Source organism: Pelophylax lessonae (assembly GCF_965119305.1).
Source record: "Pelophylax lessonae genome assembly, chromosome: 2".
NCBI lineage: Eukaryota > Metazoa > Chordata > Amphibia > Anura > Ranidae > Pelophylax > Pelophylax lessonae.
This window is the reverse complement of record NC_138769.1, coordinates 277,683,819-277,701,484: the sequence shown is the minus strand read 5'-3', so window position 1 is coordinate 277,701,484 and position 17,666 is coordinate 277,683,819. Positions and strand designations below refer to the sequence as shown.

Below are 17,666 nucleotides of genomic sequence, written 5' to 3'. Positions count from 1 at the left end.
GCCGGAGGCTTTGACATGGGGAAGAAAAGCCCAAAGATCAAGTCTTAGTTCCTCATGTATTCAGAGATTAAGCAGTACCACCTGCAGGCAGTGAATAGTCACACATTTTCCCCATGTGACATATTAACAAGCCACAAAATGCACAAAATTCCAGATTGCATTGAAGTTTATTTCTTTATATTGTATACAAGATAAAATCTTTAAAAGACACCAACATGACTCAGTTTATCCTAGCCTTAGTCGTACCTAAATATGTATGGATCCAATTCTCCTTGTATATCCACAAGCCCAAATGTGGTAAACAAGGCAAGGATGGACCATATTTAAAAACATCAAACCCTTATAAAAACTTCATACGGTGAGGAGAAAAAAGTATTTGATCCCCTACTGATTTTGTACGTTTGCTCGCTGACAAATGATCAAGCTATAATTTTAATGGTAGGTTTATTTTAACAGTGAGAGACAAAATAACAAATATCCAAAAACAACATATTTCGAAAAAGATTACAAAATGATTTGCATTTTAATGAGTGAAATAAGTATTTGATTGCTATCAATGAGCAAGATTTCTTGCTCCCAGGTGTCTTCTATACAGGTAACGAGCTGAGATTAGGAGCACTCTCTTAAAGGGTGTGCTCTCAGCTTGTTACCTGTATAAAAGGCACCTGTCCACAGAATCATATAAAAGACACCTGTCCACAGAATCAATCAGATTCCAATCTCCCTGCCATGTCAAAGACCAAAGAGCTGTTCAAGGATGTCAGGGACAAGATTGTATAATACGCAAGGCTGGAATCGGCTTCAAGACCATCGCCAAGCAGCTTGGTGAGAGGGTGACAACTGTTGGTATGATTATTCAAAAATAAAATAACTGTCAATCTCCCTCAGTCTGGGGCTCCATGCAAGATCTCACCTCGTGGAGTTTCAATGATCATGAGAACGGTGAGGAATCAGCCCAGAACTACACGGGTGAATCTTGTCAGACCATAGTCACTAAGAAAACAATTGGTTACACACTACGCCGCAAAGGAATGAAATCCTGCAGTGCCCGCAAGGTCCCCCTGCTCAAGAAAGCACATGTACAGGCCCGTCTGAAGTTTGCTAATGAACATCTGAATGATTCAGAGAAGAACTGGGTGAAAGTGTTTTGGTCAGATGAAACCAAAATCAAGCTTTTTGGCATCAACTCCCAATGTTTGGAGGAGGAGGAATGCTGCCTATGACCCCAAGAACACCTTGGGTCCCCATTGTCAAACATGGAAACATTCTACTTTGGGGTGTTTTTCTGCTAAGGGGACAGGACAACGTCACTGTATCAAAGGGACAATGAACAGGGCCATGTAAAGTCAAATCTTGGACCCTCCTTCCCTCAGCCATGGCATTAAATATCGGTCGTGGATGGGTATTCCAGCAATGACCCAAAACACACGGCCAAGGCAACAAAGGAATGGCTCAAGAAAAAGCAGATTAAGGTCCCAGAGTGGCCTAGCCAGTCTCTAGACCCTAATCCCACAGAAAGTATGTGGAGGAAGCTGAAGGTTCGAGTTACCAAACGCCAACCTCAAAAGCTTAATGACTTTGAGGATCTGCAAAGAGAAGTGGAACAAAATCCCTCCTGAGATGTATGCAAACCTGGTGGCCAACTACAGAAAATGTCTGACCACTGATTGCCAACAAGGGTTTTGCCACCATGTACCAAGTCCTGTTTTGCGAAGGGGTCAAATACTTGTTTCACTCATTAAAATGCAAATAAATTATAACTTTTTTGAAATGCGTTTTTCTGGATTTTTTTGTTATACTGCCTCTCGCTGTTTTAAACCTACCATTAAAATTATAGTGGGCAAACATAAAAAATCAGCAGGGGATCAAATAATTTTTTCCCCTCACGGTATGAGCCACAATATACTGGCAAAAGTATAAACAAAAGGAAAAAAACATGGGGAAATGCCAAAATTGGATATGGAGGTAAATGTCACAGATCTAAAGCTGACCTCCAGGTATGGTTTGTATTGCATTAGTTACCAGCTTGGACCAATGTAGTTATACATATTTCATACCTGTGAGACTGCTGTGAAGCAGCTGCCCTTCTTTATAGTTAATACAGAGGAGTCACTTGGCATGGCCAACATTCCTTGTCAATGAATACAAGGAATTCTCTAAATAGACCAGGTGAAGATTGTGATGACCCCACCCTACCTCCCCACCTTGTGCAATCAGAGAATGTCTTGTATTCACTTAAAAAAATAAAAGGCATTCTGTAAATAGGGATTGTTTAGAGCAAGCAAACCCGTTTGTGTTCACTGTGCAGAAGCACAGCCCCCCAGCATGGGATTCAGAAGATTACTATAGGAGTGTTAACTACTTGTAAGTCTCCACTTCTTTAGGTATAGAATATGTATACTTACATTGGTCTTCACATTCTCTGAAATATTGCCTGTGCCATGCACAACACAGGAAAGACAGGGGGAGATTAGAGAGCTGAATGCATAGCTTAACCACTTGCCGACCGCTGCACGACTATCTACGTAGGGCTACGTCGCTAGCCTGTGAGGGTCTAGGGAGCGAGCGCGCGCCGCCGGAGGCGCGCTCCCGCGTGGTCACTGCCCCCCCTGCGCGTGTGACCGGCGGACCCCATGTCTGCCGGTCACTCTGCGATCGTCGGGGGAGAGGGAGAAAGTCAGACGGCTTGTGTAAACAAGCCGCCTGTCATTCTCCCCGGTGTATGAATGATGATCATACGGTTCTACTATGTAGAACCGTTGATCACTGTTCATACATCTCAAGCCACAGCCAATCACAGTTAGAATCACGCCCCTAGGGACACACATAGCCCCTCCCTCTCAAAAAAAAGTTAACCCCTTCACTGCCAGTGTATTTTTACAGTAACAGTGCATATGTATAGCACTGATTACTGTAGAAATGTCACTGGTAACCCCAAAAGTGTCAAAAATGTCAGTCAAGGGTCCAATCTGTCCGCCGCAATGTCGCAGTACCGCAAAAAAAATCGCAGATCGCCGCCATTACGCGTTAAAAAAAATCAAAAATCTTTCCCTTTGTTAGTAAACGCGATAACTTTTGCGCAAACCAATCAAAATACGCTTTTTGCGAAATTTTTATTTTTTTTTTTACCAAACATAGGTAGCATCAAACAAATTGGCCGAAAATGTTAAAAAAATTTTAGATACAGCGTCGCACGACCGCGCAATTGTCCGTTAAAGTCACGCAGTGCCGAATCGCAAAATACCCCCTGGTCAGGAAGGGGGTAAAATCTTCCGGGGCTTAAGTGGTTAAGACCTGGTGTAAGGAGGAGGGATTTGGGTTTTTAGAGCACTGGTCTCACTTTTCATTGGGATGCAACCTATAGGCTAAAGATAGTTAGCACCTAAATGGAAGGGGGTCTTTTGTGTTAGGGGAGAGGTTTATGGGAAGGCTGGAGCACCGCATTGCTGAGGAGTTTTTAAACTAGGATTGAGGGGGGAGAGTGAATTTGATTATAGACGGGTTATAAAGGGGTCAGCCCCTATTGGTGTGTGGAATGGGGAAAGATGGGGGGAGAGTTATGGCAGAGGATAAGAAGGTTCCCATGTTAAAAAAAAAAAAAAAACGGGTAATGGTACTATTTGTACCAAAATTAAAAAGTGTGAAAGATGTGACAATGAATTAAAGTGTTTGTTCACCAATGCCAGAAGTCTGCCAAGCAAAATAGGTGAGTTGGAAGCTCTGGTGACAAGAACTATGATTTAATTGGTATTGCTGAATCTTGGCTTCATTCTTCACATGACTGGGCTACTAATATTCCTGGCTATGCTCACTTTCGGAAAGACTGTAAAATGGAGGGGTGGTGGTGTCTGCCTCTGTGAGAAGTGATCTCAAAGTGAGTGTGAAAGAGGACCTAGTTGATGGAGAGTGTGATGAGTCTAAAGCAGTATGGGTGGAAATGTACATGGGTGTGCATAATACAAAGATTATCATTGGAGTTTGTTATAGACCTTATAACAAACTATTAATTAATTGTTTAATTAACTATTAATTAATTAAAAGTATTAATGAGGAGCTGGAGACTTAGCTCCTGGCACAGATGGAAAGGGCTCCAAGGGCTGGGGCAGTGATAATAATGGGGAATTTTAACTACCCAGACATTGACTGGAGTAATGGCACTGCTGGAGCAGTTAAAGGGCAAAAATTTATAAACCTATTACAAGACCATTTTATGGTGCAGTTTATTGAGGCGCCCACTAGAAATGATGCTCTGCTGGACCTGGTAATGTTGGCTGTAAGCTAAAAACGCATACAGGAAATACAAAAACAAACAGCTAACTTTTGAGAGCAAATTTTCCAAGGATGAGGGCTGCTCTCCAGGATTTAGACTGGGAGGGAATATTGGCATCGATGAGCACAGAACAGAAATGAGAAATTTTCAAAAAGACTTTATGCAAGCTCACTGCAAAGTATATTCACATGGGTAATACGTTTTGAAAAAAGCTGAAAATAAAACCTATGTGGCTCACGGCCAAAGTTTAAAAAGCTATAAATAAAAAGAGCTTTTAAAAAATATAAAAATGAAGTAGCACTATCGTTGTTTAATTGTTACAAAGAATATCACAGAATATGTAAAAAGGAAATCAAGGACTCAAATGAACGACAGATTGCAAAAGCTAGTAGGAGAAACCCCAAAAATGTTTTCAAATATATTAATAGTAAAAAGGTTAGGTTTTTTTGGAAGGGAAAAAAAAAAAAAAGGTTCGGCCTGAGCATGTAGGCGCTTTACAAAATAATCAGGAGTGGGTGATTGGGGACAAAGAGAAGGCAAATTTATTAAATACTTTCTTCAGCTCTGTGTATACAAAGGAGCATGGGGGAGCTCCTGACCATAATGAGGATGGTATTGACACAGCCCCAAATGATCTGTGGACATAGTATACTTGGATTTTGCAAAAGCGTTTGACACAGTGTCTCACACACGTGTTAATGTGTAAGGTAAAGTCTACAGGTTTGGAAAGATCAGTTTGCAAATGGCTAGAAAAGTGGCTAAAAGATAGAATTCAGAGAGTAGTGGTTAATGAATCTTACTCTGAATGGTCTAAGGTTATCAGTGGTGTACCCCAAGGTTCAGTGTTGGGACCCTTACTTTTTAATGATAAAAAGTGGTTGAAAAAGAGGGGAAAATTTTCAAACACTCGCCCAGCGCTTAATATTAAAGGGGAAAAAAACATACAATAGCAAGTAAAACTGGTATTAAAATTCTATAAAATTTTGCTGATCGCAGCTGCTGTGATAATAAAACAGTCTGTAAAGAAAATGTAATCAATACTAAAACCCAAAATGTCTTGCACAAATTACATTCAGCAGTTCATGAAGTCCTCATAAAGAGTATTATACCGCCAGTCTTTGTTCAAGGCAAAAAACAAATATTCCATATGTTATTGGTGTTCCCGGTGCTCAATGTAAATAATCCGGCTTTCACCTTCACCACACCATCAGTGACCCCTTAAGAATAGGCTCTCACCAGAAATAACATGATAATGCGCCTGTAAGCATTGGTTGCTTGAACCCTTGACACTCCGGACCACTTCTGTTTCTACCAGAAGACCTCCGCTCTCAAGTATCAGACAGGGATCAGACCATACCAAGAAAATGGAATAGGAGGCACAATAGTGTGATACTGTTTTATAAACTTTTATTATATACCACACTCCAAAGTTAAGCCCCCCAAATCCCATCTGCTTACATCAAAATAAAACTTTTCCAAGCATAAAAAGTGATAATCACGTTGTGATGGCCAGCTCACCGTTGCTGCATAGGTTTTGACCAAGCTTAGTCCATAGGTGAGATCCGAAATCCAGCCAAGACATCTGTGATCATCAGGGAAACAGCGTGCCTGTGTCCTGACGCGTTTCGTCGTGTATGACTTCTACTGAGGACTCAGGCACACTGTACAATGCTCCCATTTTATAATGCAACTAATTAGGACTTCTCCCGCCGTGTTACTATAACTCCTCCCCTTGGGAGGGAACTCCTGGTGCCGTACTTGCCGCCAATGTATCTACTTCTGGTATCGGGATACCGGTTGTGACGTCATTTGTAAACAATGACTATCGATGGACGCCGGACCGTGACCCGCAGCGGTATCACTTCCGCTTCCGTCGCGGCAACTACTTCCGGAGTGCTCACCCCGGATGTTGATGTGCCATGATCGCAGACGGAATGGTGCAGGCGTCTCCATCGTTACTATAGTGGATCGGGATCCTAAATCCACGCCACCTATGAGTTCAAGTAACCGGGATTCCCTTTATATATGTTACTAAAAAAAAGGGGGGAACATAGTCCTAATTTATATTGTACAAAGCAAATATTCGTATGTGCATTTAAAATTCGTGTGATCAGTACTTACTGACAACATGCCATCTATAACAGCCCAACACCTGAATTCACATGAATTACAATGATCATAAATAAAGGCTAATAATACATGCCCATTATGCTTAAGTGGGTGCTGTCAACTACATAAATGTGTATATACATTTCAAAAATCTACATATTATTAAAAAAGGAAGAAAATGTCATTAAAGAATATATCGAAAAAAAAAAAATATATATATATATATATATATATATATATACGTGTGCATAAAAATTATATATAAAATTTCCTAAAAATATCCATAAAATACATTGAAACGGAAACACAGAAGATGTCTAAAAGATACACCCACCAAATATAAAAACCGTAAAAGGAGAATAAGGGACTAGTGGATGTTAAAAAAAGTAATTAAAAACAATAAGAGTGGGGGGAGGAAGTCACTCAATAATTACTTAAATACAATTTAAATCTAAATCCACATTCAGTCCGTTAGGAGTCAAAGCATTGGTCCGATATATCCACTCCGTCTCTTTTTTGGATAGCTCTCCTAACGGACTGAATGTGGATTTAGATTTAAATCCTTAATTACTTTTTTAACATCCACTAGTCCCTTATTCTCCTTTTACTTGCCTTTTACGGTTTTTTATATTTTATATTTGGTGGGTGTATCATTTAGACATCTTCTGTGTTTCCGTTTTAATGTATTTTATGGATATTTTTAAGAAATTTTATGGTCATTTTATATATAATTTTTATGCACATGTGTGTGTGTGTGTATGTATATGTATATGTGTATATGTATATATTATAATATAATTTTTTTTTTTTTTGATATATTCTTTAATGACATTTTCTTCCTTTTTTAATAATATGTAGATTTTTGAAATGTATATACACATTTATGTAGTTGACAGCACCCACTTAAGCATAATGGGCATGTATTATTAGACTTTATGATCATTGTAATGTGAATTCAGGTGTTGGGCTGTTATAGATGGCATGTTGTCAGTAAGTACTGATCACACGAATTTTAAATGCACATACGAATATTTGCTTTGTACAATATAAATTAGGACTATGTTCCCTCCTTTTTTTAGTAATATATAAGGGAATCCCGGTTACTTGAACTCATAGGTGGCGTGGATTTAAGATCCCGATCCGTGTAAAATGTAGATCACTATAGTAACGATGGAGACGCCCGCACCATTCCGTCTGCGATCATGGCACATCAACATCCGGGGTGAGCACTCCGGAAGTAGTTGCCGCGACGGAAGCGGAAGTGATACCGCTGCGGGTCACGGTCCGGCGTCCATCGATAGTCATTGTTTACAAATGACGTCACATCCGGTATCCCGATACCGGAAGTAGATACATTGGCAGCAAGTACGGCACCAGGAGTTCCCTCCCAAGGGGAGGAGTTATAGTAACACGGCGGGAGAAGTCCTAATAAGTTGCATTATAAAATGGGAGCATTGTACAGTGTGCCTGAGTCCTCAGTAGAAGTCATACACGACGAAATGCGTCAGACACAGGCACGCTGTCTCCCTGATGATCACAGGTGTCTTGGCTGGATTCCGGATCTCACCTATGGACTAAGCTTGGTCAAAACCTATGCAGCAACGGTGAGCTGGCCATCACAATGTGATTATCACTTTTTATGCTTGGAAAAGTTTTATTTTGATGTAAGCAGATGGGATTTGGGGGGTTAATTTTGGAGTGTGGTATATAATAAAAGTTTATAAAACGGTATCACACTATTGTGCCTCCTATTCCATTTTCTTGGTATGGTCTGATCCCTGTCTGATACTTGAGAGCGGAGGTCTTCTGGTGGAAGCAGAAGAGGTCCGGAGTGTCAAGGGTTCAAGCAACCAATGCTTACAGGCGCATTATCATGTTATTTCTGGTAAGTGCCCATTCTTAAGGGGTCACTGATGGTGTGGTGAAGGTGAATGCCGGATTATTTACATTGAGCACCGCGAACACCAATAACATATGGAATATTTGTTTTTTGCCTTGAACAAAGACTTGTTTGGCGGTATAATACTCTTTATGAGGACTTCATGATCTTAATATGCTAATACATATTGAGCGCTGCTGAATGTAATTTGTGCTGGACATTTTGGGTTTTAGTATTGATTACATTTTCTTTCCTTACTTTTTAGTATCTTTATAAATGATATAGGGTCTGGGATTAGAAGTACCATTGCAGTCTTTGCAGATGACATCAAGCTTTGCAGTGAAATAACTTCTTTACATGAGGTCTCCAACTTACACGCTGACCTCAATGCACTGTTTCTTTGGGCAACTATGTGGCAAATGAGGTTTAATATTGATAAATGTAAAGTTATGCACTTGGTTAAGAATATGCATGCATCATGCATACTAGGCAGAGTAGAACTGGGGGAATCCATAGCGGAGAAGGATCTGGGTGTTCTGGTAGATCATAGGCTTAATAGTAATATGCAATGCCAAGCTGCGGTTTCCAAAGCAAGCAAAGTCCTTTCTTGTATTAACAGAGGCATGGACTCCAGAGAGGGTGATATCAGTTTGCCCCTGTACACATCATTAGTAAGACCTCATCTGGAATATGCAGTTCAGTTTTGGGCACCAGTTTTTAAAAAGGATATCAGGGAACTGGAGAAAGTGCAGAGAAGGGCAACCAAACTAATAAGAGGCATGGAGGAGCTTTGCTATGAGAAAAGATTAGAGGAACTGAATTTATTCTCTCTCTTGAGAAGAGGAGATTAAGGGGGGATATGATCACCATGTATAAATACAAGGGGTCCATATTGTGAACTTGGTGAGTTGTTCACTTTAAGGTCAGCACATAGGACAAGGGGGCACTCTTTATGTCTGGAGGAAAATGGATTTAGTCTCCAAATACAGAAAGGTTTCTTCACCGTAAGAGCTGTGAAAATGTGGCATAGACTCCCTCCAGAGGTGGTTCTGGCTAGCTTACTAGATTGCTTTAAAAAAGGCCTGGATTCTTTTCTGGGTGGATTTAATATAAGTGGGTACTAATATTTATAGGTATAGTTGATCCAGGGAATATCATATTGCCTCTCGGGGCATCAGGAAGGATTTTTTTTTACCCTGCTGTAGCAAATTGGATCATGCTTTGCTGGGGTTTGTTTTCGCCTTCCTCTGGATCAACTGCGGGTATAGGATTGTGTATATGGGATTGTATGGTTGGGTTTTCATTACTGTTTTTTTTTTTTTTATTTTATTGGTTGAGCCAAATGCACTTGTCTTTTTTTCAACCTGACTAACTATGTACATTGGTCAAAGCTGGACCAGTGTAACTAAGCAATAAAAAGACCATACCTGGAGTTCAACTTAAGAGCTAAGGGTATTCTAATCCTAAACCTAAAAATCCAAAATGCTTCACACCAAAGAACAATTCATACACCTTGTAATGTGAAAAGTAAAATAATCTATATTGCTCTATGTACATTCCAAAAATGTTTGGATTGTCTAGATATGGTGGGGGCACTGACTTGCACAATAATGTTTACCGTTTTTTCAATGCTTCTAGGAAAATATCTGTTGCTGGGAGAACACCGGTAATATTGTTAAGTCTTCTGTTTTTTTGGGCAGAGGTTCCAGTTTCCCTTTGTTACTGGGGTCTGACTGCTTTTTTTTGCCCATCACGGAAAGGGGTGAGTGGTATTGGTATACAGTAATACCTTGGTTTGCGAGTATAATTGGTTCCAGCAGCTTGCTTGTAATCCAAAACACTCGTATATCAAAGCAAGTTTTCCCATAAGAAAGCATTGAAACTCAGATGATTCGTTCCACAAGCATTTAATGGTATAAATAAAGATATGCTGTATTATATATAAAGTACATTACTGTACAGTATAAGCATGCCATCTCTTCTGCTAAATAACAATATGTGTCCCCACTGCACATAACATATGCCGATCTACACTGTATCAGAGCGTGTCTGTCTGCTGTGTGACTCCTCTCAGCCCTCTGCTTCTCTCCTCCCCTCCTCCTCAGATGACATCAGCAGGAGTGATCGGCCCCTCCCGCCGGGTAAAGCAGAGAGATGAACAGTCGTAAGTGCAGGGAAACACTCCGAAACAGCAGAAATCAGCATCTTCATACACAGCACAAGCACTGGGACACACAATAGTATGTAACAGAGGGCATCAACAGAGGGAATGGCATGCTCACAGTGTACTAAACTGCTCGTATATCAAGACAGTGCTCGTATATCAAGACAGATTTTTTAAAAAAATGTTGCTCGTCTTTCAAAATGCTCGCAAACCAAGGTTTCGCTGTATATATCCCCTGACAAATAACCTCCGCTTGAGCACATACCATGTCCATATTGCAGTCCTGGAATCTAAATGTAGATACGCATTTCTGTCATATGCACACTGTCTGCACGGTTTATATGTCAGAAACATGTACGAGTACATCAGTCACCTTGCTTCCCTGGCAGTAGTAAACCCAACTGAAAATACAGCTGAACCTCATATAAACAGGTAATATGCAGCCTGTCATACGGAACAAGCAGTAGCTCTTTGCATGAAAGAGCAAAAGTTGAGCTACTCTCAGCTCTTCTTCATGAAGTCTATATTTCCATATAAAATTTTCTAATTACAAGATTTAGGGACCCTGAAGTGTGTAAGATATGACCGTGTGTGCAGGCATTTTAGGACACCTATTTTATTTTGAATCTACTATCTCTAGTTTAAAGAGTGTGTGTGTGTATGTATGTATATATATATATATATATATATATATATATATATATATATATATATATATATATATATATATATATATATATATAGTACTTTAAATGGAAAATCCACTCAACCCACTATTTATTCGGTTTTGGGGTATAGATAGGCATACCATCAAAACAAAGCTGTACCAATTTCAATCTTAACTGGCTCCATACACATATTTAACTTTACAGATGTAGTACACTAGTCCTCTATAATATATAATGAAACTATTTGTTTTGTATGGCCTTTGCATACATTTGAACAAAGACTTCAAAATAAATGGTTTCATTTAAATATGAGTAATAAAATTCATGTTACACACAGAAATCTCATGCAATTAGTTTGTTTTTTTTTCAATGATTAAAATGAAAATTTATATTTGCCTTTTTAAATTCCTCATCTCTGCAGCTAGTGGCTGTTACTTCACTCTTCTTCATCCTGCTGTCTATTACCACTTTCTGTTTGGAAACTCATGAAGCTTTTATTGTGGACATAAATGTAACAGAGGTTGTCATAGTGGGAAATGTGACAGAAACCCTTGTTGTGCAAGAAGTGGAAACCGAGCCCATTCTAACATATATAGAGGGGGTCTGTGTTTTCTGGTTCACACTGGAGTTCCTGGTTCGAATTGCCTGCTGTCCAGATAGACTATTTTTTATTAAGAACATGCTAAACATCATAGACTTTGTAGCAATACTTCCATTTTACCTGGAGATAGGTCTTAGTGGGCTGTCATCCAAGGCTGCAAGGGATGCTCTAGGATTCCTGCGTGTAGTACGCTTTGTCAGGATTCTGCGTATCTTCAAACTGACTAGACATTTTGTTGGTCTACGAGTTCTTGGACACACCCTTCGGGCTAGCACGAATGAATTTCTTCTTCTAATCATCTTTCTAGCTTTAGGGGTTCTAATATTTGCTACTATGATCTATTATGCAGAAAGAATAGGTGCAAAATCATCAGATCCAAGTGGAAGCAATCACACACACTTCAAGAACATCCCAATAGGGTTCTGGTGGGCTGTAGTCACTATGACTACACTTGGATATGGAGACATGTATCCACAGACATGGTCTGGTATGCTGGTGGGTGCCTTGTGTGCTGTAGCTGGAGTTCTAGTTATTGCCATGCCGGTTCCAGTTATTGTGAATAATTTTGGAATGTATTATTCTCTTGCTATGGCAAAACAAAAGCTTCCAAAGAAGAAAAAGAAACATGTCCCCAAGTCTACTCAGCTGGACTCCCCATCTACAGCTAAATTCGAGGACTTATTACATCGTACCAGCACTCAAAGTGAATCCTGTCCTTTGGGAGTAGAGGAAGTTACAGAGAAGAAGACAGGTAAGATGCAAAACAAACACATGCTGTGACATTGATTACAATGCTGGCTTTTTAGAGAGATACCAGGTAACTACCAGATTAAATGAGAAAACAACCCACATACACTTTCATAATTTCTGTTCTATGTAGAGAAAACCACCAATATTTTACAGTACATATAACCCAATGTAATCAAATATCACATCTGCTATTAGTGCTTGTTCACAACATAAATGCATTCCCAGTGTTTTCAATGTATTCCAAGTGCAGTACGCTTTGTACACAGTGCAGTGAACAAAAGTAGAACCTGCTGCATTTTTTCTCATGTAAACTCACCGGAAAACACATGTAAATGCAGCAAATGCAAGAAGCAAATAAAAAAATTTAAAAAATGCTCTTGAATGCATTAAAAATATAATCGTAAAAACACAACATTAAATAATGATGCTTAGCTATAAAGATGCTGACCAGACACAATTAAATGATTGTTCAATAAAAATATTGTTACGGTAAAAGAATCATACAGCTTCAAAACTGATTACAGGGCTATCATTTTTGGATTCAAATGAATAACCATTCCTACCAGAAAACACAGTTCATTTCAGCCAAATCATTCAATAAAATCTAACAATTATATAATTTGATTATTGGTTATTCTAACGCGCATGGCCAGGAGCAAATCTGACTGCTACGGTGAATAGACACTATTTTGTGTTGATTTACAATGGCATTGAGGCCAGCACAGTGCACAAGAGCCGTTTGCTTATGAAAACCTAAGCTTTCAGCGCTGCATGCAGGCAGCCTATGAGTTTGACAGGCATGCAGGGATGGATGCATAGCTATTAACACAGGCAGTGTGTGTTCTGGCCCTCCCACCCATACCTGCATGCCTTTCAAAGTCTGAGTCCGTACAATCGCTGCATCTCCATTTACTTACAAAGGCAACCTGCACGCAGCTCCAAAAACATAAACAAATGGCTCTTGCACACTGTGCAGGCATCTTTCTCTAATGCAGGAACTTTAGACAAAACATTTGTTCTTTTTTTGTAGCCGGCTGGTTTTAGTTAGGCTTAATGTTTTTTTACAGATAGACTTTAAAGACAATAGAGAATATTAAAGCGGCTCTTCATTCATTTTTTTCATCTTAGCCTAGGCTAATGACATCATGCACAGCTCTCCCACTCACTTTCGTGAGAGTTTGTCAGTAAGGGAGGGAGGGATGTGTCATATGAGAGCTGCAAAGCTGAAGGGGGCTGGATGAGGGCGGAGATCCATAAGTATTCATCCAGAGGAAAAATGTGCACACAAGCTGGGGTGTGAGTCTGTCTGTGTGTATGTAATAAATATATATATATATATATTGTGTGTGTCTGTATGTAAATATATATATGTTTGTAACGGACCCTCAACCGACACTGTACTTGTGGACTTCCGTCAGTATACGGCTTCCTCCCAACCTTGAACATAGATATCAAATCCTAGCTGCCCCCATACAAAGCTAGTCAACAACTTAGCTTGTACAAGCTAAGGAACCTTCTCCAGGATAAGAACTGTTTATTCCAACACAGGCACAAAGAGATTTACACTGTGGGACAACCCTCTTCCCCCTTAGCAGCCAATACACATACACAAATACATCCCATAATAGGTTGATCTTAAGGCAGACAGTCCCATGAGAGACTCCAACAATATTCAAGCAATCTGAAAAGTCAAATTGTTTATCTTTATACATTTCTTGAGGGATATTGTTTAGAAATATTCTTGTCCCAAGTGAAAGAGGCCCTTCATTCTTTCAACACAAAGCAGACATATAGAACCCATTTGAAGCAATCCAAACCATTAAGTATCTGTCTTTCACTCCCAGTGACGGTGAGTACCATCACTATACAGTGAAACCTTGGTTTGAGAGTAACTTGGTTTAAGAAGACAAGCAAAATTTTCAAATAAATTTTGACTTGATATACAAGCGATGTCTTGATATACAAGTAGCCTCAAGTCACAGCTGAGTATAAAAGAGAAGAAAGGAGCCTCTAAAGGCCCGTACACACGTACCGATCGTCGGCATACAAACGTCGGTGGACGAAGGATCTGCCGATTGTACGCGTGTTAGTATGGTGCCTCCGACAGATGTCTGCGCACAATCCGCGGACAAAAGTCTTTCGTGCAAACATGAAAATATTTGTATGCCGACACCAGAACGGACGATTGTTCGCCTGTCAGTACACAATTCGGCCGACAGACCGCAGATTTGCAAGACTGGGCATGCTCAGAAAATAGAAAACACAGGGAAAGTTAACCATTACATGACATCACTTCTGCAGTCGGCGGACAAAATTCTTGTGCTGTCCTTGTGCTGTCTTTGCACTTTTCAGCAGACACCGACATCCCGGGGAGAAAAGAGGAACATTTGTAAGCCGACCATCGGTACGTGTGTACGGGGCTTAAGTGTAGCAATATGGTTACATTTAATGAAGGTACAACATTTAGCAACTCACATGGTTGATGATTGGAACAGGCACATCTAAGGATGCAGGCATCCAGGCTAAAGCTGTCCACATAGACCATCCTCCGCACCGCCATCTACGTCATCCCTTCCATGCTGCCCCTCGCTTTCAGATCGCTTTACTGCAGGGTGGTCTTCCCGGTCAGGATTACAGACTGGCAGCCCGCAGTGCAGAAGATAGTCTATGTGGACAGCTTTACCCCGGATGCCTGCATACTTAGATGTGCCTGTTTTATTCATCAACCATGTGAGTTGCTAAATGTTGTACCTTCATTAAATGAAACCATATTGCTACACTTAGAGGCGCCTCTCTTCTCTGATACTCTGTAGCTCCTGCTGGATTTTGCTTCTAATCCCCTTGTGCAAGCGGCTATTTGTGGATGGACATTTTATGGTTATATAACCTATCGCAATGCTATAATCTTTTTTACATGGACTATAAACTGAAAGACTTATGAATAAATGGTTGAGGAACGAATCATCTGAGTTTCCATTATTTCTTATGGGGAAATTCGCTTTGATATAAGAGAGCTTTGGATTACAAGCATGTTTCTGGAACTAATTATGCTCGCAATCCAAGGTTTTACTATATATATATATATATATATATATATATATATATATATAATGTGTGTGTGTGTATTGTAGGGACCCGCATCAAATGTAGAGCATTTAAAGGACAACGCCACTCTCATTTCTTCCTTTTTAAAGGTTTTCTTAGCCCATGTTTATTAAAAAAAAGTTCATCAAGTACAAAATAACAGGGTTTCCCTTGCAGGGATTTTCAGCATTTCAATCTTAAAAACAAAATGGTCTTTCAGCCCTTCTGGCTTGAACTTGCAGCACTGCTGCTCTGGCCTAAACACCAAGCCCCTTGTCTGTCTCCTACATCCTGGTAGCTCACCAAATGGGTGCGTATAGATAGCACCCTCCTGCTGCACTGACTCCCACGTGGAGCCCTCCTGACTCCTAGGCCAGACCTCCTGTCTGCTGGGGTGGAGCCCAGAACCTTGGTCCTGTCTTTACTAAAAGACCCAGACACACCTGCACAATCAGTGTCCTGGCTAATCCTAAACCCTGGTCCCAAGTTTGGAGATTTCCTCCCACCCAGATCACTGCAAAATCTCCAGGCTCCAGGTCCCCACCTGGACTTCACAAACCCCAGAGGAATCTAAAACAGTCTCCTCCAAATAAAACAATCCTCCTGGAGCCTCATGTTTCAACCCGGAGGAAGACACACACAAGCTCCATTTGGCCCCTCTGTGCCAGCTCTCTTTTACAGGAGTCCAATCCTGTCTGACCACACCTTTTTTTTCTAAATTGGAACTTTACCCAATGCCTCCTTTGGTGTCTCTCTCTATGCCCCACTGTCACTCTGCTACGGGCTTTAATGAGACCTTCCCAACTCTTCTCCTGTGTGCACTTCTGAAAGCATTTCCTCTTCTGAAATTTTTAATGGGGTCCCCCTGGTCTTTCTATTAACCCTTCTGCCTCCAGGTTTCCCAACACCTCTCACAGCATTACTTTCCTGAGTCTGTAGAGGGCCTATTTCTACGGTGTTTGTAAGGGGAACACCCCTCCTATTTCTGGTACCTTGCTCCGCAATCAATAATTGTTTCCCAGGTTTACATGTACCTATGGACACCACATTATCTTGTATCAATAACACATTACTTGGTTCATCATGAACAGACATATTCAGACTAACATTACACCTCTCAATGTTGCAGATGTTCTCAACTGCCCTTTTTCCAGCATTTGTTAGGGCAGAGTCTGCACAGGGTACACCCAGAGCAGGGCGGCTATCACCAATGGGAACCTCACAAGATGCCACCTCCCCTGGTGTCATCCACTCAGCAGGCAGCTATCCTACCACCTGACCTTTTATATTAATACCTGGATTTCTATCCAAAACTTGAACATGCGAGCTCTCGTCTTATCCACATACGGCTTTTACCACAATTTTTTTGCATTCCCCTGTTTCAGGGACCCTATTTGGTTTGTCACATAAACCTATTGTTGAACTGATGTCCCCAGTCCTTTTAATCACATCCATCTGAGCCCTGGTCAGGATCTCTGCTGTTTTCTGGTCCACATTTGGCTCTTCTAGCTCATGTGATTTGGCCACTGGTGATGTATACGCGCCCTTCACAGACAACTGACCAGCACCACCCTGTACCATAGCAGCAAAAATACTTTCCACCTGGCTGTTAGGCAGTGAAACCTTAAGCACATTTTTCATTTCATTTCTCCAAAGCCTCTCCCATATACCATATCTTCAGGAAGCAATCCAGCAACATACCCAGAGGCAACTTTTAACAAAAGTAGTAAATTCAGAAATAAACTATTTCTGTCTTGTCTTCCTTTGTGCTTTATAGCCTGCCACTCTAGTGCTCCACCTAGCGGCATTCCGCAGTACAAGACCATCAGACTGTGGAGTAGGTACCCCAGTATAGATTGGCTGTACATCCCTAAGTTCAAGCATCTCCTTTAATACTTTCGTTATGATCCAGACCCTTGATTCTAGACCCAAGTCCTTTCTGGGGACTTTCATGAAACTGGGATTGCAGAGAGACTCCCTTGCTGAGATTTGTGAAGTTGCAAATGTTAACAGCACCTCCTCCTAGCTGGAGGGTACCATAGCCTGGTTCTCTACCAGAGCGCTGCCATGTCCTGGACTCATACCCAACTTCTCAGACTCAGCATCAGTGAACTGCTCCAGATCATTACCAGTGACAACGT

At 40.7% G+C, this 17,666-nt stretch overlaps 1 protein-coding gene across 1 annotated transcript in view; it reads left to right on the top strand.

Annotated features, from left to right (window-relative positions):
- KCNC4 (potassium voltage-gated channel subfamily C member 4) overlaps positions 1 to 17,666 on the top strand; it is a gene marked incomplete at both ends in the record, with an annotated part of 362,283 nt that overhangs the window by 34,299 nt on the left and 310,318 nt on the right. Inside the window, one exon of the mRNA XM_082246385.1 lies at positions 11,512 to 12,442. Within this exon, the coding sequence (XP_082102511.1) occupies positions 11,512 to 12,442 (931 nt within the window). The remainder of the gene's footprint in view (positions 1 to 11,511; positions 12,443 to 17,666) is intronic.